The sequence below is a fragment of the Tupaia chinensis genome, unplaced genomic scaffold (genome assembly GCF_000334495.1).
Source record: "Tupaia chinensis unplaced genomic scaffold, TupChi_1.0 Scaffold145860_1, whole genome shotgun sequence".
In the NCBI taxonomy this organism is placed as follows: domain Eukaryota; kingdom Metazoa; phylum Chordata; class Mammalia; order Scandentia; family Tupaiidae; genus Tupaia; species Tupaia belangeri.
The window spans coordinates 1134477-1154368 of NW_006205718.1; the positions used below are offsets into that span (position 1 = coordinate 1134477).

The following is a 19892-nucleotide window of genomic DNA, read 5'->3' on the forward strand; positions in this document are numbered from 1 at the left end:
ACTCAGGCTGTAATTTCAAGTGCTATCAGCCATGTGGGACTGGCTTTCTTAACCACTGGCCACATAAAATACGTTTTTTTTATGAACTTTTTCAAGACCCCCTCGTATTTCTCTTTTCCTTCAGAATTTATAGCCTCCAGGCTAGAGTTGGTTAGAGTTATTTATATGTTTCAGTAATCTCCTAGCCAGTTCTTTCTTTCTTTTTTATTTTTTTTGGAGAGATTTTCGCTATAGGGCACGTGCGCTCGTCAGACAGACAGAGAGAGACATAGAGACAGAAAGCGAGAAATCACACCCCAGGGGGTATAGTCATGCCGCAATCCCTTCTCCTCCATTCTCCTCTAGGGATCTTGGGCACACACGCACACGCGCCCAGTGTGAGTTTTAAGCCACCGGGTCCGGGACGTGAACCGCGGTCGACTACGTGGGAATCCAGCGACATAGCCATTACACTAACTGCTGGTTCCCAGTTCTTTCTTTATTTTGAGATAGTGTTCACATGCCATACAATCTACCCATTTAAAGGTATAAGTCGGTGGTTTTTTAGACTGTTCACAGAATTGTGTAGTCATTGTCACTATCTAATTTTGGAGCTTTTTTTTAAAAACTACCTAAACAAACTGTCTTCATTACTAATCACCTCTCATCTTCCTCACCCCCAACACTAGGGAACCACATCTACTCTGTTTCTTCGGCTTTCTCTGTTCTTGACATTTGATATAAATAAAATCATATAATATATGGACTTCTGTGACAGACTTCTCTCACTTAGAATGCTGTTTTGATAGTTCACCCATGTCGTTGTATGTATCCATCTTCATCCGTTCTTTTGTTGAATAATATCTACTCGTGGATGTACCTGATAACGTCCACAGATGGACGAACCACTTTTGTTTATCCCTTCAACAAATGAGGGATATTTATGTTGTTCCCACTGTTTGACTATTGTCAGCAGTGTGGTGATGACATTCACATACATGATTTCATGTGGACATGTGCTTTCATTTCTTTTGGGTATGTAGTATATATATAAAACAAGAAGAGTTTCTGGGTTATATTGTAACTCTATATTTGACATTTTGACAACTATTACAATTTGAACAAGGGAGGTAATCTCTTAAATAACAGCCTTGAGGTATAATAGAATTACCCTGGTCAGTCTTTCTGAAATGTAGTTTTCGTTGTGTGGGTGTATGTGGTTTTAACTTTTACATCTTACAAGGAAACCTTAAGTAATAACAGGAAATTGTTGAAACATAGTATACGTGCCGTTTATGCAGAAAAAAAAGATGGTGGGGTTTCACTAAAAGTCTTGCTGCTAATGATTCATATTGTCTCAAGCGATTTGGGAGAAATAAAACCCAACAGAAATCCTGAGACCTTGGAAAAACTTCCTCATGAGTAACCAGTCACTGAACAGTGTCTTCAGTAAAAAATAATATCAAGAGGTCTGCCTTTTTTCTGTCTCTGTTTTATAGTAGCTTGACTGCGCACTCTTCTCCCTGCAGACTCAGGCCTTGTTTATATCTTAATTTTTTCCTTAATGTTTTACTCATTGCCTTTGCCTTCTCTGATCCTTTTGCAGTGGAAAGAATGCTCAGCTGGTCACAGGAGGTGGGAGGTTTTGGTCTAGCTCCATCACAACAGGCTGTACCCCTGTGAGCACAAGTCAGGTCCCTCAACCTTTCTGCTCCTCATTTCTTCATTGGTGGTATGGGAACTATTTGTGAAATGAAAAGAGGTCCCTATGCTCAGTGATCTTAATTCTAGGTCTAGACTTCTAAGATTTTTAGAAACTGTCACACTTACTGATTATTTAATGAATTTGGCATTTATTGTATGTGTTCTTGTATTGTTTCCTTGCCTACCTGCCTGCTTCCCTCCTTCTCTTCTTTTTATATGTCTTCTCTTTCTCCACCTAAATGACAGATCATAGGAACGTTAAGACTCTCTTATTCTTTGTAGTACTTTGCCTGAGAATGGTTAATACATGATACAGAAAACATTATTATGTTTTTTTTTTTTTTTTTTTTTTTTTTGAGAGAGAGATTTATTGCTATAGGATGCACGTGCTCACCAGATAGACAGAGTGAAACAGGGAGATAGTAAGTGAGAAATCTCCCGGGGGGATGACCATGCTGCAATCCCTTCTCCTTTCCTTCCTCTCCTTTCTTGGGATTTTGGGCATGCAGGCACATGTGCCTGGTGTAAGTTTTAAGTTGCCAACTCTGGGACTTGAACTGCTGTCAGCCACATGGGAATCCAGTGATGTAACCACTATACTATCTGCTGGTCCCTGTTTGTGAGTTTTAAATAACTGTGGAATGACTGATTGATGTTTATTTTGTTTAAGTGAAATGATTGAAATAACTTGGTAAATTTAGACAGGTTTTCTGTTTATTTGTTTGTTTTCAATTTGCTATAGGGTACATAGAGGAGAGTGAGAAAGCACTCTGGAGGTTAGGGTTGTAGGCCATGCTGCAATCACTTTTTTGTCTCTTCTTGGGATTTTGGGCATGCACACACATACTTGGTACGTTTTTCAAGCTGTCACGTCCAGGTTTCAAATAATGCATTTGGCCATGTGGGGTCTAGTTTCCTTAACCATCACGCCACCAGCTGATCCTAGATAGATAATTTAGTTTTTTCCTTTTTCTCTTTTTTTTGAGAGTATGCTTTTGACCAAAGGTATAGTCAGAAATGACTATTCTGTTTCTGGTAACTTTTGAAATGACTTTACTGCTAGAACTTTATTCTTAAGAAATTTATGCACTTGAGAGTGCTCTTTAAAAAGTTTGTGGAAAATGCATATAATTATAAAACTGTGCATTTCAAAAATTCTTGCATGAAAATAAACTTGTTTTAATTTCATTTTTCCATAAACTTTTGAAGTTCCTTCACGTATCCACAGGCAGCTCCCATTTTCTGTACAGGTACTCTTTGCTTAACAACTAAGTATCATTCCTGCGACTAGGTTGTTAAATGAATTTGCCAATAAGCAAGGAACTTAAAGGCAGATGTTTTGTATGTGTCATGGCACCATAGGGTATATAGTTTTCAACAGGTATCACTTGACACCACACTAGAATGATTAATTCTATCCATATAAAAGTATACATTATATACATTAGATAAGCATCAGAAAGCAATAAGACACACAATAGCATGGTAATATAAATCTGGTGTAATTATTTTTATTTCTCCCGAAATACCATGGGTGCACAATAAAGTACAAACTTATAATGAAATATGTATTCTTGTGTAATCAGGAACCCTTCAAGCAGTGAATACTAACTGGGTATGGAAATGAGATAAGGACTGAGAAAGTAAATTCCCGAGATTCATACAGATTGAGAAACGGAATTGCCTTTCTGTCTGTGCTGGAGAACTGGCTGTAAGTCCAGGCAGTTGTTAAATAGGTAGGTCATTAAGTGAGGAGAATGGCTATATATGGATTTCGTTTCTGTAAACTCTCTTCTTTCTCTTTCAGTTTTTGCTATAGGGTAAGTGCACTAGCCAAAAAGAGAGGGCAAGTGAGAAATAACCCTCCCAGGAGGGATGTCTGCAATCCCTTCTCCATTCATCTCTTGAGATTCTGGGCACATATGCACATGCGCCCGGTGTGTTTTCAAGCTGCCTGGTCTGGAACTTGAACTGTTCAGCCAGCCATATGGGATCCAGCCACCTTAAGCTCTGTTCCATCTGCTGGCTCCTTATTTTCTTTTTGACAATGCGTATGACTCTTAGTTCTTTAATTATATATTGGGTTGTCGGAAAAGTCATGATGCATTTACGCATAGAAAAACACGTCATGGATTTTAGGACAACTCAGTATTTTACTGACTGGTGCTGTGTCTTACGAAGGAAAAAGCAAAACACAAAACTTAAACTTCAGTGAACCAAGATGAATGCTGTGAATTAAATTGAATGATGGTTTTGAGTGACTTTATTAGATCCAAAATCTGTGGTGGTACCTTTGTATCTTAGCTTACCTAGGATGCTTTTATTATTCTTACCTCAGTTTATGTTAGCAGTGAATTTTAATTTGTCTGTTAAAAATTACTTTCAGCTTGGGAACCAGCAGTTAGCGTAATGGCTATGTCGCTGGACTCCCACATAGTCGACCGTGGTTCGTGTCCCGGACCCGGTGGCTTAAAACTCACGCCGGGCGCGTGTGTGTGCGTGCCCAAGATCCCGAGAGGAGAATGGAGGAGAAGGGATTGCGGCGTGACCATCCCCCCGGGGGGTGATTTCTCGCTTTCTGTCTCTATGTCTCTCTCTGTCTGGCGAGCGCACGCGCCCTACAATGAAAATCTCTCAAAAAAAAATTACTTTCAGCTTAAAATATAGCAAATAATCATTTGACTTAGAAGCATGAGTTACTTCTACCTCAACATCTAATCATTTTTAATTTGATTATGGGATGATGAGGAAATAGCAATTACTGGCAGGCAGCTTACTTTGTCTATACTTAAGCTTTTTTTTTTCTCCTTCTCTCCTGCCCTTTGTCTTTGCTTTCTGTTCCTCTTACTACATAAGTAACAAATGGAATTTATTTATTTATTTATGCATACAGGCATGCATGCATGCGTGCTGGCCTGGAACTCAAACCACAGTTGGCCATGTGGGAGTCCAGGGCCTCCATTTGCTGGCCTTGGAAATGGTCTCTTTTTAAAAATTTATAGAAAGATTAATTTCCTCTTTGACCATTGCCCTGTCCCAGCCCATAGAAGCAACTATATGCATTGTTGACAGGTCCTTCTAGATAGATTTTTACACATTTACATTTATTTATCTATATAAACCATACAGTATTGGGCCAGTAGGTAGTGTAGAAGTTAATGTGCTAGATCACTCATGGTCAACTGCATGGTTCAAGTTCTAGACCTGGCAACTTGAAAATCACACCAGGTACCTGTGTGTGTGTGCCCAAAATCCCGAAAGGAGAATGGGGGAAAAGGGATTGTGGCATGGTTAACCCCTCTTGGGGGTGATTTCTCACTTTCCCTGCCTCTCTTTCTCTCTCTCTGGCAAGTGCATGTGCCCTATAAAGTAAAATAAATAAATAAATAAGTTATACACTATTAGAGATTTCATTGTTCTTCCCCTTCCAAAATGATAGTATCACTCTTTCTCTTAGCCGTGTGTTTTAGAGAGCTGTTCATTTTAGAAAATATAGCTCGGGACCTACAGTTAGTATAATGGCTATGGCTGTGGCTAGACTCCCATGTAGTCAACTGTGGCTCGAGTCCCAGACCCGGCAGCTTAAACTCACACCGGGTGCGTGTGCGTGCGTGCCCAAGATCCCGAGAGGAGAATGGAGGAGAAGGGATTGTGGTGTGGCCATCCCCTGGGGGGGGGGTTGATTTCTCACTTTCTGTCTCTCTGTCTCTCTCTGTCTGGCGAGCGCATGCACCCTATAGCAAAAAAAAAAAACAAAAAAAACAAAAAAAAAAAACGAAACAAAACAAAAAAAAAAACACAAAAAAACCTCTCCAAAAAAAGAAGAAGAAGAAAAAGAAAATACAGCTCAGTCTCATAATGTTTCAGTGTTGGATGTGTACCACAGCTGTTTAGCTCGTTTTCTGTCAGTGGGCATTTATGGTTTTCATTTTCCATTACACTGCTACAATGAACATCTCTGTTCATACAGTTGAGTATTTCCCTAGGGTAGATACTGAAAGGGAATTCATGATGGTAGACAGATTCAAAACTGTAATAGCTATTTAGCCAGTTGTCTTCTAAAGAGGCCATTTCATTTTACAGTCCTGCCAGCAGGGAGGAGAAGGACACCAACTATGATTTTTAGAATATCAAAGGCAAAAGTTAAGACATTTTTGCTGATCTACACACTTTGAGGGAGATGGAGAGGAATGATGTTTTGTTGTTTTAGCTTGCATTTACTTGAAAATACTGATGTTGAACATTTCCTTTTGGCCTTTTGTATTTTCTTCTAAACTGCATGTATCTAATTTGATTATTTATACAAAGTATCCAGTTTAAGTCATTATATATGTAACTATGTTTTGTAAATATTGTTGCAATATAATGAATGTTCTGTAAGGTGAATACTCCTTGGGTAACCAGTACCTAAATTAAGAAGTAATAGGGTGTCAGCTATGTGCAGTGCAGAGGGAGCCAACACTCACATGGCCAGCTGCAGTTAGTGGTTTACAGAACATGTTGGTTACATGTGTCTGCATGCCCAGATCCTGATGGGTTGGAGAAATGGATGAAAAGGATTGTGGTATGACAACCTCCCTGTTCTGGTGGGCAGGGGGATACTTTCTTTTTTCTGGTAAGCACATGTGTCCTCTGGCAATTAAAAAGAAAGAAAGGACATTACTGGGCCTGTCCGTGGTTGGCCTGATAGTTAAGGTGGTTGGATCTCACATGATTAACCAAGCTGTGCGAGTCTTGAAAAACACTGGACGGGCCAGCAGGTGGCGTGGTGGTTAAGGATGCTGGGCTCCCACATGACCAACTGTGGTTCAAGTCCCAGACCTGGCGGCTTGCTTTCTCACTTTCTCTCTCTCTCTCTCTCTATGTTCCTTTCTGGTCACAAATTAAAATAAATAAATAAATAAAGTTAAATAAAATAATAAAAAAAAAAGAAAAGAACACACTGGGCTTAAGTAGGGAGAATTGGAGGAGAAGCGATTGATGCATGACCATGCATCATGGGGTATATGCTTTCTTGTGTTCTCTCTGTGAATACACATACCCTCGGACAAATTAAAAACAAACGAACAAACAAAAGCCAATATTACCAACATCTTAGAAACTCCCTGTGCTCATCTAGTTACTAGCCCTGCTCTGTACATCCTTAGTGTAACTATTACTCGTATTTCTAACCTTATATAGTAGTTTTTCTGTTTTTGAACTTTAGGTAAATAGAATCATACAGTATAGGTGAATACCTCTGCTCCTTCCTATGTGTTAACTTTTTAAAAATTTATTTCCTGAGGAAGAGAGAGAGAAATGTACCCTCCACAGAGTCTTCACACCTCAATATTTTCCCTTGCCCTGCAGCCGGCCAGGATGTGGGCACGCTGGGCCTTCCCATTACCTTCAGCACCGCACAGCCACTTGTGCCATTGTAGCTGGGCCTCTGTGCATTGTACACTTTCAAATATGTTTTACATAAAAGATTTGCATCTGGGTTTAGAGAACTGTGATTATCTTTATATAGCTAATTTCTTCTCTCACCTAACTTAAGAGATAAGGAACCTCGCTGCCCTTGTCCAGTTCTAAGAACTCAGATTAGACGTACACCCACAGGTTTATTGGCTTGTTAACAGACTCAACAAGCTTGTTTACTAACACCCATCCACGAAACTTCTTCCTTGCTTTATTTTGGGTATACGTAACTGAGGCTTGATCCCATTTGCTCTAACTGTCCTGTGGGTTTTACCAGATGTGGCAAACTTGCATTTTCCTCCTATGTCTTCTAGCTAAAATGCCTGCTTACCTTGTACCTTTTTAATTTTTAATTTTTTTTTTTTTATCTGGGGAAGTATTCTCTTGTGTTACATCAGGACAAATGAAACTATAGTATTTCTCTTTCCTGTTATTATCTGTGCTTTTCCCAGTTAAAGGAGCCAGAGTAAACTTTATATTTTATCCTTTCAGCTTTCCCTGCATGTCTTATGAATGCTTAGTTGATATGGAAAAGTGTTTTAAGTTCATTTTGGCATATTTTTGTTACTTGTTTCTTCTTTTCATTTGCTTATTAAAAGAGTATACATACCTACTTATCTTTGGAATATTTATAACATAAATTCTTAAAGTCTTCTAGTGGTTTCTTGATATACTTTAATAGAGACTTTTCTTTGATGATTAAAATTAGTAAAGATAAATAACATCACTAATAGTAACATTATGTTTATTTTTAATTAGTAGTCTGCTTCCTAAGAGAATTTAAAGTGATTTATCATAATAAGAGACATACATGATAATACTATTAAGAATAAAAATAAAAAATTGAAAAGGGAGACATATAATAACCATAATCTTTGTTTCTGGAATTGCATGTTAAATTTAGCTTTGAGCCTTCTGTCCTTTGAGACTCAAAAGAAAAACAAATACAGGTTCTCATCGAGGGAATGAAAAAGCATAACATTACATCAGGCAAAACAGATGTGTTTATGTAACTAAATCATGAAAAAGATTTATATGGATCTTTGTAGGAGGCACAGAAAGTCTCCTATAAAGTCTTAAACAGCAGTCACAAAGAAAATGCAGAAATGTTTATCATAATGGGGTTGCACAAATCAGCATGCATGTAGGATTTAAGAGAACTTAAGCAGCTCATAAATATTTCACTTAAGTTTGTGAAAAAAGCTATTATAAATTGGTGTGATTGTGTCTGGGTGTGAAGCTTACAGGAATAATGCATAAAGAACTTCTGTCTGCAACTCTTTAAATAGTAAAAATAGATAAATTTTTTCGTGGAATAATCTCAGCAATCAGGCTATGATTGCTTTAGCTATCTGTTAAAACATTTTAATTTTTCAATGTTAAGTGATCATTTTGCAATAATGACATATATATGCATATATGTGCAATAACTGGCATTAATGTTTATACTTTTATATATTTTGTCATTTGAATCAAGATCAGCTAGCGAGTTGCTTATTTATTTTGGAGTAGTCTTGGAAAAATTATAAATTAATTTACTTCTTTTTCCAGTAATATATTTGATTAGGGAGTATAAGAAAGAAATAATCAAAAGATGAATTAATCAATATATTCTTAACATTTTATGATTAAAAAAAAATTGCCGGAATTCACTTGTGCTTACTAGGGTGACAGAGAGGGAGAGAGAAAAAGCACTCGCCCATGAGGCATGGCCACACTGCAATCTGTTTTTCTCCATTTCTCTCTTTGGGGATTTTGGGCACACATACACATGCGCCTGGTGCATTTTGCAAGTAGCCATGACAATCTGTCGAGTATTACAGATTGTACTTCAGTGCACATCTGAGTATTTCTGAATAATAGGGTTCTTAAATAGAATTAAATATGCATATTTCTAGTTTGATGGATACTACCATTATGACTTCCCTAAAAGGTGCTGCCAATTTACATTCTTTGTAGGAGAACAAAAACTAACTTTGTACCCATAGCTTTGTTAATACTACATATTATAACTATTTTTATTTATTATAATGAATACAAGGACAATGCTATGCCATTTTAATTTTAATTTCATTGATGACTAGTGAGCGTGTTTTCCAAAGGATGTTAGGATTATTTATAGGAAAATTTGAAGCATCTAAACTGAGTTCACATTTATATAAATATTTAATATGTAATTATAAGAAATATATGATAACTTATATTTAACTCTTTCACTTACTTAGATGTTTGGGATTATAAACATCATAAATACATATAAAAGAATAAATTTTCATTTTCCTGGTTTTTTTTTTTTTTATTATTTGTTTGAAAAAAAAAGGAATTTCCAGAGCTCTCCAGTTAGGGGAGTGGAATACAAATAGTGTAACTTTGAAAAATGTTGTTCAGTTTTTCTGGGTACTTTTATCAACCTTTTAGTCTTAGGAGTTTTCTGTTACTTAAACAATATAGTTCATTGTTTACATACTTTTATTACTCATTATTTACTTTTTGGTCTTTAAATCTTTTACTCTTCCCAGTTCTGAGCAGTTAATTGTGTTTTCTGGGAATGTCCTTGGTTAATATAAACAGTGTCTGGACTTGTAATTAAGAGAACCAAGTCCCTCATTTCTTCACCTGTAAATACCACTGATAAAATCAATGCCATACTTTCGAGGTTTTGTTTGGGCTAGATAAGAATGTTTATAGTGTCTATTTTAGGGCATACTTGACATTATAAAGGGATATAGGAAGGTCCCTTTGAAACTTCAGATTTATAAGTTCATTGTCGCACATCATTTCCTCCAACCAGCAAGTACACATCAGGTGAGTAGAACAGAATAAAGGCCCTTTGAGGTTAGGCCCTTGGATGGTTGGTCTAAATGATTTGTTTTTGACTTCAGCCTCTGAGTTTGTGATGCTACTTTGAGTTTCAGCAAAATTACAAATTACTTCCATGTCATGGACCTTTGGGTTGTTAATGAATAGTTGAATCTGTAGGTGTTAAGTATTTAAATCAAGAATCTTCTGTAAAGTTCTTGGCAAATAATAGGTGCCCAAAGTAGCCTAGGTTCAGAATTTGTTTATTAGTTGAGGCTCTAAAGAGACATTTTCCCAACCTCCTCACTTTATAGGTGAGGTGCCCAGATTGAGTAACTTGGTCATGATCAGGTGATTGTTGGTGTTGTCTTGCCTCATAGACCTCTTTGATAACAGCATCTCTCAGTGCTGGGATTTTTGCCAGCTAGTCATTTGCAAGGTGTGTTTTAAAGTCCAGGGAAGGCTCTTAATAAAACCATTATGTGTGCTGATTAAACACTGCTTATGTGCAGCGTATTGCTTAATTTTTTTTTTTTTCCCTAGAGGATGCATGTGTTTGAGAGAGAGGAAAAATTATAAATTAATTTACTTCTTTTTCCAGTAATATATTTGATTAGGGAGTATAAGAAAGAAATAATCAAAAGATGAATTAATCAATATATTCTTAACATTTTATGATTAAAAAAAAATTGCCGGAATTCACTTGTGCTTACTAGGGTGACAGAGAGGGAGAGAGAAAAAGCACTCGCCCATGAGGCATGGCCACACTGCAATCTGTTTTTCTCCATTTCTCTCTTTGGGGATTTTGGGCACACATACACATGCGCCTGGTGCATTTTGCAAGTAGCCATGACAATCTGTCGAGTATTACAGATTGTACTTCAGTGCACATCTGAGTATTTCTGAATAATAGGGTTCTTAAATAGAATTAAATATGCATATTTCTAGTTTGATGGATACTACCATTATGACTTCCCTAAAAGGTGCTGCCAATTTACATTCTTTGTAGGAGAACAAAAACTAACTTTGTACCCATAGCTTTGTTAATACTACATATTATAACTATTTTTATTTATTATAATGAATACAAGGACAATGCTATGCCATTTTAATTTTAATTTCATTGATGACTAGTGAGCGTGTTTTCCAAAGGATGTTAGGATTATTTATAGGAAAATTTGAAGCATCTAAACTGAGTTCACATTTATATAAATATTTAATATGTAATTATAAGAAATATATGATAACTTATATTTAACTCTTTCACTTACTTAGATGTTTGGGATTATAAACATCATAAATACATATAAAAGAATAAATTTTCATTTTCCTGGTTTTTTTTTTTTTTATTATTTGTTTGAAAAAAAAAGGAATTTCCAGAGCTCTCCAGTTAGGGGAGTGGAATACAAATAGTGTAACTTTGAAAAATGTTGTTCAGTTTTTCTGGGTACTTTTATCAACCTTTTAGTCTTAGGAGTTTTCTGTTACTTAAACAATATAGTTCATTGTTTACATACTTTTATTACTCATTATTTACTTTTTGGTCTTTAAATCTTTTACTCTTCCCAGTTCTGAGCAGTTAATTGTGTTTTCTGGGAATGTCCTTGGTTAATATAAACAGTGTCTGGACTTGTAATTAAGAGAACCAAGTCCCTCATTTCTTCACCTGTAAATACCACTGATAAAATCAATGCCATACTTTCGAGGTTTTGTTTGGGCTAGATAAGAATGTTTATAGTGTCTATTTTAGGGCATACTTGACATTATAAAGGGATATAGGAAGGTCCCTTTGAAACTTCAGATTTATAAGTTCATTGTCGCACATCATTTCCTCCAACCAGCAAGTACACATCAGGTGAGTAGAACAGAATAAAGGCCCTTTGAGGTTAGGCCCTTGGATGGTTGGTCTAAATGATTTGTTTTTGACTTCAGCCTCTGAGTTTGTGATGCTACTTTGAGTTTCAGCAAAATTACAAATTACTTCCATGTCATGGACCTTTGGGTTGTTAATGAATAGTTGAATCTGTAGGTGTTAAGTATTTAAATCAAGAATCTTCTGTAAAGTTCTTGGCAAATAATAGGTGCCCAAAGTAGCCTAGGTTCAGAATTTGTTTATTAGTTGAGGCTCTAAAGAGACATTTTCCCAACCTCCTCACTTTATAGGTGAGGTGCCCAGATTGAGTAACTTGGTCATGATCAGGTGATTGTTGGTGTTGTCTTGCCTCATAGACCTCTTTGATAACAGCATCTCTCAGTGCTGGGATTTTTGCCAGCTAGTCATTTGCAAGGTGTGTTTTAAAGTCCAGGGAAGGCTCTTAATAAAACCATTATGTGTGCTGATTAAACACTGCTTATGTGCAGCGTATTGCTTAATTTTTTTTTTTTTCCCTAGAGGATGCATGTGTTTGAGAGAGAGAGAGAAACAGAAAGAGAGAAAGCAACCTTCTCTTTGCATCCCCTCATGAGGGACAGCAGTCATACCATAATTCCTTCTCCTCTATTTCTCCTTCCTTCTAGGATTTTGGGCATGCGTGTATCAGCCCAGTGTGTTTCTCAAGCTCTGGGTCTGGGACTTAAACTGTGCAGCCAGCCATGTGGGATCCTGCCACCACGCCACTGGCTGACCCTTATTTATCCTAAAACATAAGTCATATATGCCTTCTTCTCCCCCCACTCCCTCCCCTGCCCCAGCAAATGCTGAAGGTGGTATTTTTCACTGTCCGGCTTGAATGTTCTCTGTAAATGTTCTCTCTAGTATCTATACTCTTATGGGCTTTTGCAGCTTCTTGATGTATACCCTATACCTCAATAATATGTAATGAGTTACAGTTCCTTGATTAAGCCATGCTGTTTCAAATTTCTGTGACTGTGCCCTTTTTTTTTTTTTTTTTTTTTTTTTTAAGTTCCTAGATTAATCTCTCCCCTTCTCCTAACCACTCATCCTCCAGGAGTCTAATGCCATCTTCAGTCCCCCTTAGTAGAGTTCATCTTGCCTACTTTGATCTATCCTTAACACCTCTCACCTTCATTTTACCTCTATCACTCACAGCATGTATCACAGTGAATCCCAATCATTGTTCGTACACTTAACTTCCCTGTTAGACTGTAAGAGCAATGCTAATTGCTAACTTGTGATGTAAATAAAGTAACTAAAAGTATTCTATAGAGTAAAATAGGTTTCCTTCCTGAGCAGGGAAGTATAGGTATCTCTAATAGAGTCCATTAATCCTTGTCAGGGAGTATCCTAGCACATTGTTATACTCCAGGAATAATATGTGTTACTGAACTTTTCTTAATTGCCAGAAGGTGCATACTCACCAGAGAGAGTTGGGGGGATGGGGAGAGAAAGCCCCACACATGGGTAGTTTGTTTTTATTTTATTTGTTACTATCATTACCAGAAGTCACATGGAGGCACGGGGTGGGGGTGGTGAGGGGGAGACAGGAAGCATTGCCTCATGGAGTGTGGTCATGCTGCAATTCCTTGTCCTGCGTTTATACATTCTTTTGGGATTTGGAGCACGTATGCACATGTATCCTGTTTTTCAAGCTGCTGGACCCAGGACTCAAACTGTGGTTGGCCATGTGGGATCTGGCTCCCTTAGCCACAGGTCTGGCTGAGTAGTTTGTCTTTATTGCTGAGTAATATTTCATTGTGTGGATGTACTACAGTTTAATCTGTTCACCTCTTGACTGACATTTGGGTTATGTCCAGTTTTTAATGAATTATTATGAATAATGCTGCTATAAGTAATTATATGCAGGTTTTTGCATAAATATAAACTTTCATGTGCCCCGGATATTTAGTGGTGAAATTTCTGGGGTTACATGCTAAGTGTATACTGGACATTTTAAGAAACTGACAAACTTTTCAGAGTGGTCATACCAATTTTTATTCCCAGCAGCAATATGTGAGAATTCTGGTTGACTCACATCCTTGACAGCATGGTCTTAGCAATTGTTTGTTTTCTTGTTTTTTAAAAATTTGCTGTTTCACGTAAGTATGTATCTAGCTGGCATGATTTTTTAACCAGGTTTGTTCATCAACCCGTGGAGACCTGGAAGGGGATATGGAACAGAATAGATTGAATGCAAAGCCAGGGAAGAGTTCATAAGGAAGATATGGAGAGACTCTTAGATGTGTGAGAGCTTGGCGATGTCTGACATACTTTTGTATCCTCAAATGACTAGCACAGTACGCAGTGGGGATTCTTTTATTTTACTAAATAATTAAAGATGAAAAATGATCGAAAGGTTAGGGAAGAATTAGAAGTAGGATGAACTACTTAAAAAAGTAATTTTAGATTAGATTTGGTTTGAGCAATTCCAGTATACTTATGTGACACATCTCTCTATCTGTTTAAGTCTTTGTTTAAATACGTGTTTAAAAGTTAAGTTGGTTTGGGACCAGCAGATAGTGTAATGGTTATGTCGCTGGACTCCCATGTAGTCAACCACAGCTTGAGTCCAAGACCCAATGACTTAAAACTAACTGTGGGTGCATGTGTGTGCGTGCCCAAGATCCTGAGAGGAGAATGGAGGAGAAGGGATTGCAGCATGGCTGTCCCCCCGGGCGTTGGTTTCTCACCTTTCTGTCTCTCTGGCAAGTGCACATGCCCTATAACAACAATCTTTTATTGATTGATTGATTGAAGTTATGTTGGTTCTCTGATTTCAAGCCCCTGAGAAGATGAGAAGTAGCATGATACAGTGTAAGAATCAGTAGGCACAAAAGAATTGATGCTACTAACTCACTGGATTTAGGAAAGTCATCTGAATTCTCTTGGGCCTCAGCTTCATCACTGTAAAATAAAAAGATCTTATTAGATGATAAGTAAGCTCTTCTAACTATAATTGTTTTCCCTTAGTCATATCGAATCAGAAAGTAGTAAGTGAGGAAGAAGTGTGCCAGGGCCTTAGATGGGAGGAAGCAGTTATATATGGATGTAATGCGAAGTATAGCTTTGCAGGGGGCTTAGGGATGAGGTTCTAATCATAGAGCTGGCTAATGGCTAATTGGCAGGGAAAAAAGGATAAGAGAGGGTAGTTAAAGGGAGTGCAAATAGAATAGCAGCATTGCAATATATATATATATTTTTTTGAGGTGGTTGTAAAAGAAGTATGAGTTGAGAATACTGAATTTAGAAGTTTGTGAGTAATTTTTTCCTGTTAAGAAAAGCTTTACATTAAAGACTGGGGAAAGTGACCAGCAGATAGCATGGTGGTTAGGGTGCTGGTCTCCACGTGGGTAATTGTAGTTTGAATCCTGGACCCAACTGCATGAGACTCACGCCAGGCGTGTGTGTACATGCATGCTCAAAATCCTGAGAGGACAGTGGAGGAGAAGGGATTGCTGTGTGGTCATCCTCCCTGGGGGTGATTTCTTTCTTTCTGTCTCAGTCTCTCTGGTGAGTGTATGAGCCCTATAGCAAAATCTCAGGGAAAAGACCCAAACAAACAAAAACAAAAAACTGACTGGAGGAAAGCTACCTGTAGTACCTTTTAATGGAAAAAGGAGGATGTGAGCCTCTTTTTTTTGGGGGGGGGAGAGATTTTCGCTATATGGCATGTGCGCTCGCCAGACAGACAGAGAGAGACATAGAGACAGAAAGCGAGAGATCACCCCCCAGAGGGGATGGTCACGCCGCAATCCCTTCTCCTCCATTCTCCTCTCTGGATCTTGGGTACACACACACACACACGCCCAGCGTGAGTTTTAAGCCACCGCGTCCGGGACGTGAACCGCAGTCGACTACGTGGGAGTCCAGCGACATAGCCATTACGCTAACTGCTGGTTCCCTGAGCCTCTTTGAAAGAAAAATTGAGGATGTGTGGAGACAGACCACTCTCAGCCCTGTAAGAGTTCAGGTTGGGCCTGCTGTTTTCCAGGGGTCCCTTTCTCTACCATGACTCCCGTACCCTATTTCTTAAAGGTTTGGATATAGAGTTTAGCAAAAAGCCAGATATTTATTTTTTTATATATTGATGAGTTTTGTTCACATACTGCCAAGTATTGGTAGAGATTTAAAAATATCGTCAGTACTCAGATAAACTTGATTCCATGTTGACCTGTTTTGTTGTTTGTCTGACATTTTTATAAAGCACCATGACATTTGAAATTTTTATTTCTGTTTCCTGTTGTAACTCATTTTAAATAATCAAAGGTTTTGACCTCTGGAATATCTTTTTTCGCATATAAATTTCAAGGCCATTATTTTTATAGTTTTAATGTTTCCAACAATTTTATTATCTTGAAGCAAAAACATATTTCTGCTCTAATGTAATTTAGGTAGTAAAAGCAATTGTTTATTTGCTTTAGACTATGTTTCCAGCTGTTTATTTTAAAACATCAATATTATGTTCTGATTATGAGGACTCCCAAAGTAATCCTTTGGCAAATAGTTTGGTAAAGCCAGTTAGAAAGCTTCTACTTAACTGTTCAGCTCATAAACAGCCAGTTAAAGACCCAAGTGCTCAAAGATGTTCTTTTAGATTCTAATGTAAAGAATAAACATTTCAGGGCTGGCCAGTGATGTGGTAGTTAACGTGCTGGACTCCCACTTCATCAACTGTGGTTTGAGTCCCGGACCTGGCAGCTTGCTTTCTCACTTTTCCTCTCTCTGTCTTTCTCTGGTCAAATTTAAAAAATAATAATGATGAATAAAGTTAAATAAAATAATTCTTTAAAAAATTAACATTTCTAGATTTAAAAAAATCTGTTAAGTTGCCATTTTCTTTGAGGAATACTCACATTTGGATAACTGTTCTGCAATTCTTACTCCATTTAATGTGTACTACCAGATAGAAAAAAACTGGAATATTTAATTTTTTTTTTTTTTTTGAGAGAGTTTTGCTATAGAGTGCATGCACTTGCTGGAGAGACAGAGAGAGACAGAGAGGCAGAAAGCGAGAAATCACCCCCCAGGGGTGGTGGTGGTGGTGGTGGTCATGCCACAATCCCTTCTCCTACATTCTCCTCTCAGGATCTTGGACACACATGTACATGTATCCAGCATGAATTTTAAGTCACTGAGTCCAGGACTCAAACCTCACACTACATGGGAGTCCAGCAACATAACCATTACACCATTTGCTGGTCCCCAAACTGGAATATTTTAAGATTTTGGGTTAAACATTCTGGAAAAGAAAATGTATAATTTTATGTTAAATACCAATAACCCAGTTAAAACAAAAACAAAACCTGGGCCAGCCCACATCATGGTGGTTAAGGTAGCGAGATCCCACATGGCTGACGGCATGGTTCAAGTATCAGAAGAATGGCTTGAAAACTTGCCAGGTACATATATGTATTCCAAATCTGGAAAGGAGGGAGAAGTGGAGGAAAAGAGATTGTGGTGTGATCATCCTCCATAGTGCTGTGGGGTTCTGCCCACCATCTCTGTCTCTTTCCAGTGAGTACATGTACCTTCTGGCAAGATAATACATAGGTAAGTAAATAAACAAATGATTTTTAATTTGTCTCTTGGGGAAGAGTAATTTCTAATATGATAGCATCTTGTTAGTCCTATAGAACATGTTACCTATGTGATTTCAAGCTCTCATATACTTTTTCAGAACCTTTTCTGTAGCCTTATAATTAAAGGTCATATATGCATTATTCTGAAATTGAATTTGAACAGTTAAATATGTAGTAACAAAGTATATCCTTAAAAATATTTTTAAAATTTTTTATCTTTCAGAATCATGGTGTCATGGAAAGGGATTTACTTTATACTCACTCTGTTTTGGGGAAGCTTTTTTGGAAGCATTTTCATGTTGGGTCCCTTTTTACCTTTGATGTTTGTAAGCCCTTCTTGGTATCGCTGGATCAACAACCGCCTTGTGGCAACCTGGCTCACGCTACCTGTGGTAAGTTATACCCCATAGACGGAACCTGTCTACTTGTGCCAGAGTGGCCCAATCTATTGATTTTATTTTGTTAGAATCAGATTTGGGTTGTAGAAGAAACGTTCTTCCTCCATGTTATGTGAGAGGGATGTTAGACATTAAAGCAGCATAATATAAAAAGCAGAGAGAAATATCTTTCATGCTCTTGAAATAAAATACCTAATTAAGAGCCATATTCAACCCTGGCCATCAATGGGGTGACAGATGTCGCTGCCAGATCGCCCTCACATTCTAAGACCTGTATTCAAAATGAAGAGCTTCTATGTTTTTTATGAGTTTACTTTCCCTTATTGAAGAATACTTTACATACAGTAAAATGCACAAATCTTAGGTATACAGATTGAGGAATTTTAACATTATAACTTCTATTTCGCATTCCCTTTTTTAAAACAAAAACAATGACAAAACCTAAGGTTGATAAAACAAAACTTTTAAAAAATCTTGGAATATTGATGTAATTGATTCAGTTCTCTCCAGTAATCCAGAATTCAGAAACAAAGTGATTTTCTATTTATTGGACTATTTATTAACAACATCTGTAAGGCCAAAGTATATACTCCCTGTACAGCAGAGCCTTGGGATACTCAGGTGTTCTCTGTGAGGTCAAGGCACACTGCTCTGAGCACATCTGCCTCTGATCCCGAGTTGGTGACTTCCTGTAGGACACCAGTTCACACTTCACCCTTCTCTGGGACTGGGAAGCAGCTTTGACCCTTTCCTTTTGCTGCTGTTCATAATCAGTAAGGCCTTTTCCAAAAATCGAGTGAGGTATGTGCAGTTAGTTGTCTTTACCTAGGATATTCAGATTGTATTTCCTGAGGAAATATTTCTTCCTTTTCCTGCATAACAGATAGACCTTATTGCTAGGTTTATTCATTTATCATGAGAGAGAGTTGCGGAGGATAAAATCTAAAAAGGAAAACAAGAAGGGGAATAGTCTTCCTTTAGTTCTTAAAGGATTCTCTTTACTTATTTCTTTTTAATTGAGTTCCCTGTCTGTACCCAGGTTGTAGGCAACTGTTCATGTTTTGTTTGTAGAGAGGAGGCATATGCTATAGATCCCTTGAGTGGAGTTTGATTGGGAAATCATTTCCGGAAACAATAGTTGATTTGGGTGTAACTGTCTTGATGGAATAGATGTTTCTTAAAAGTTTCCTGTAGTTTGAGTTTACTATAAGTCCTTTGTAATATATCCTTCCTTTCACTTTTAAAAATGAATCCTGTTCAACTGTGCTGGCACAAGAGATAAGGTGCTGCTGCATAAGACGAGCCATAGAGGAGAGCTGGGTTTCTATCCCACACGAGTTTGAACAGGCCAGGCCTGGTAATATGTGCCTATAACCCTAGCTAACTGGGAGGCAGGGCAGAGGATCACAGCAGTGAGACCCTGTCATAAATACTGAGCTCTCTTCTTTCTTCCTCCCACTTTCTCTTTCATTCTCATTAAAGAAAAAAAAAATTTCTGTGGTGAATAGTTTTATAAATTATCTTCATCCCTTGTTAGTAAGTAAATTTGTTTTTAAATTTTTATTTAGAAAGAATACTATTTAACCAAATATACTCTCATTCTGTCTTCTCTTCTCCCTTTCTTTATAGTTGATTTAAAGTTGTCCATATTACAGGCACAAAGGAAGAGACTCTAGTGTACTGGTAGATAATAAATAACCATGATATGGTACATATTAATTAAAATATAAGAATAATTAGATGGTTTCATTAAAAGGAAGAATCAGGACCAGCAGATGGCATGGTTGTTAAGGTGCTAGACACTCCCACATGGCTGACCATGGTTCAAGTCCTGGACCTGGTGGCTTGCTTTCTCACTTCCCCCCCTTTCTTTCTCTCTCTCTCTCTCTCTCTCTGTGTGTGTCTCTCTCTCTGTCAAATTAAAAACAAATGAATGAATAAATAAAATTTAAAAAAAAGGAAAAATCAAAGTAAAAACCCAGTGGTGGTGATATTTGTTGACCACATCTCATGAGGCAGATTTTATACCAAGTCCTTTAGGAGGGTGGCATCATTTCAGGTGCCACCATTATTCACATT

General features: G+C 37.5%; 1 protein-coding gene across 2 annotated transcripts in view; it reads left to right on the forward strand.

Annotated features, from left to right (window-relative positions):
* The window catches only part of LCLAT1 (lysocardiolipin acyltransferase 1), a 163602-nt gene that overhangs the window by 32220 nt on the left and 111490 nt on the right, over window positions 1–19892 (forward strand). For both annotated transcript variants that reach the window (XM_006168524.3, XM_006168525.3), the window contains exon 2: window positions 17639–17807. In XM_006168524.3, the coding sequence (XP_006168586.1) occupies window positions 17643–17807 (165 nt within the window). In that variant the 5' untranslated portion in view covers window positions 17639–17642. The remainder of the gene's footprint in view (window positions 1–17638; window positions 17808–19892) is intronic.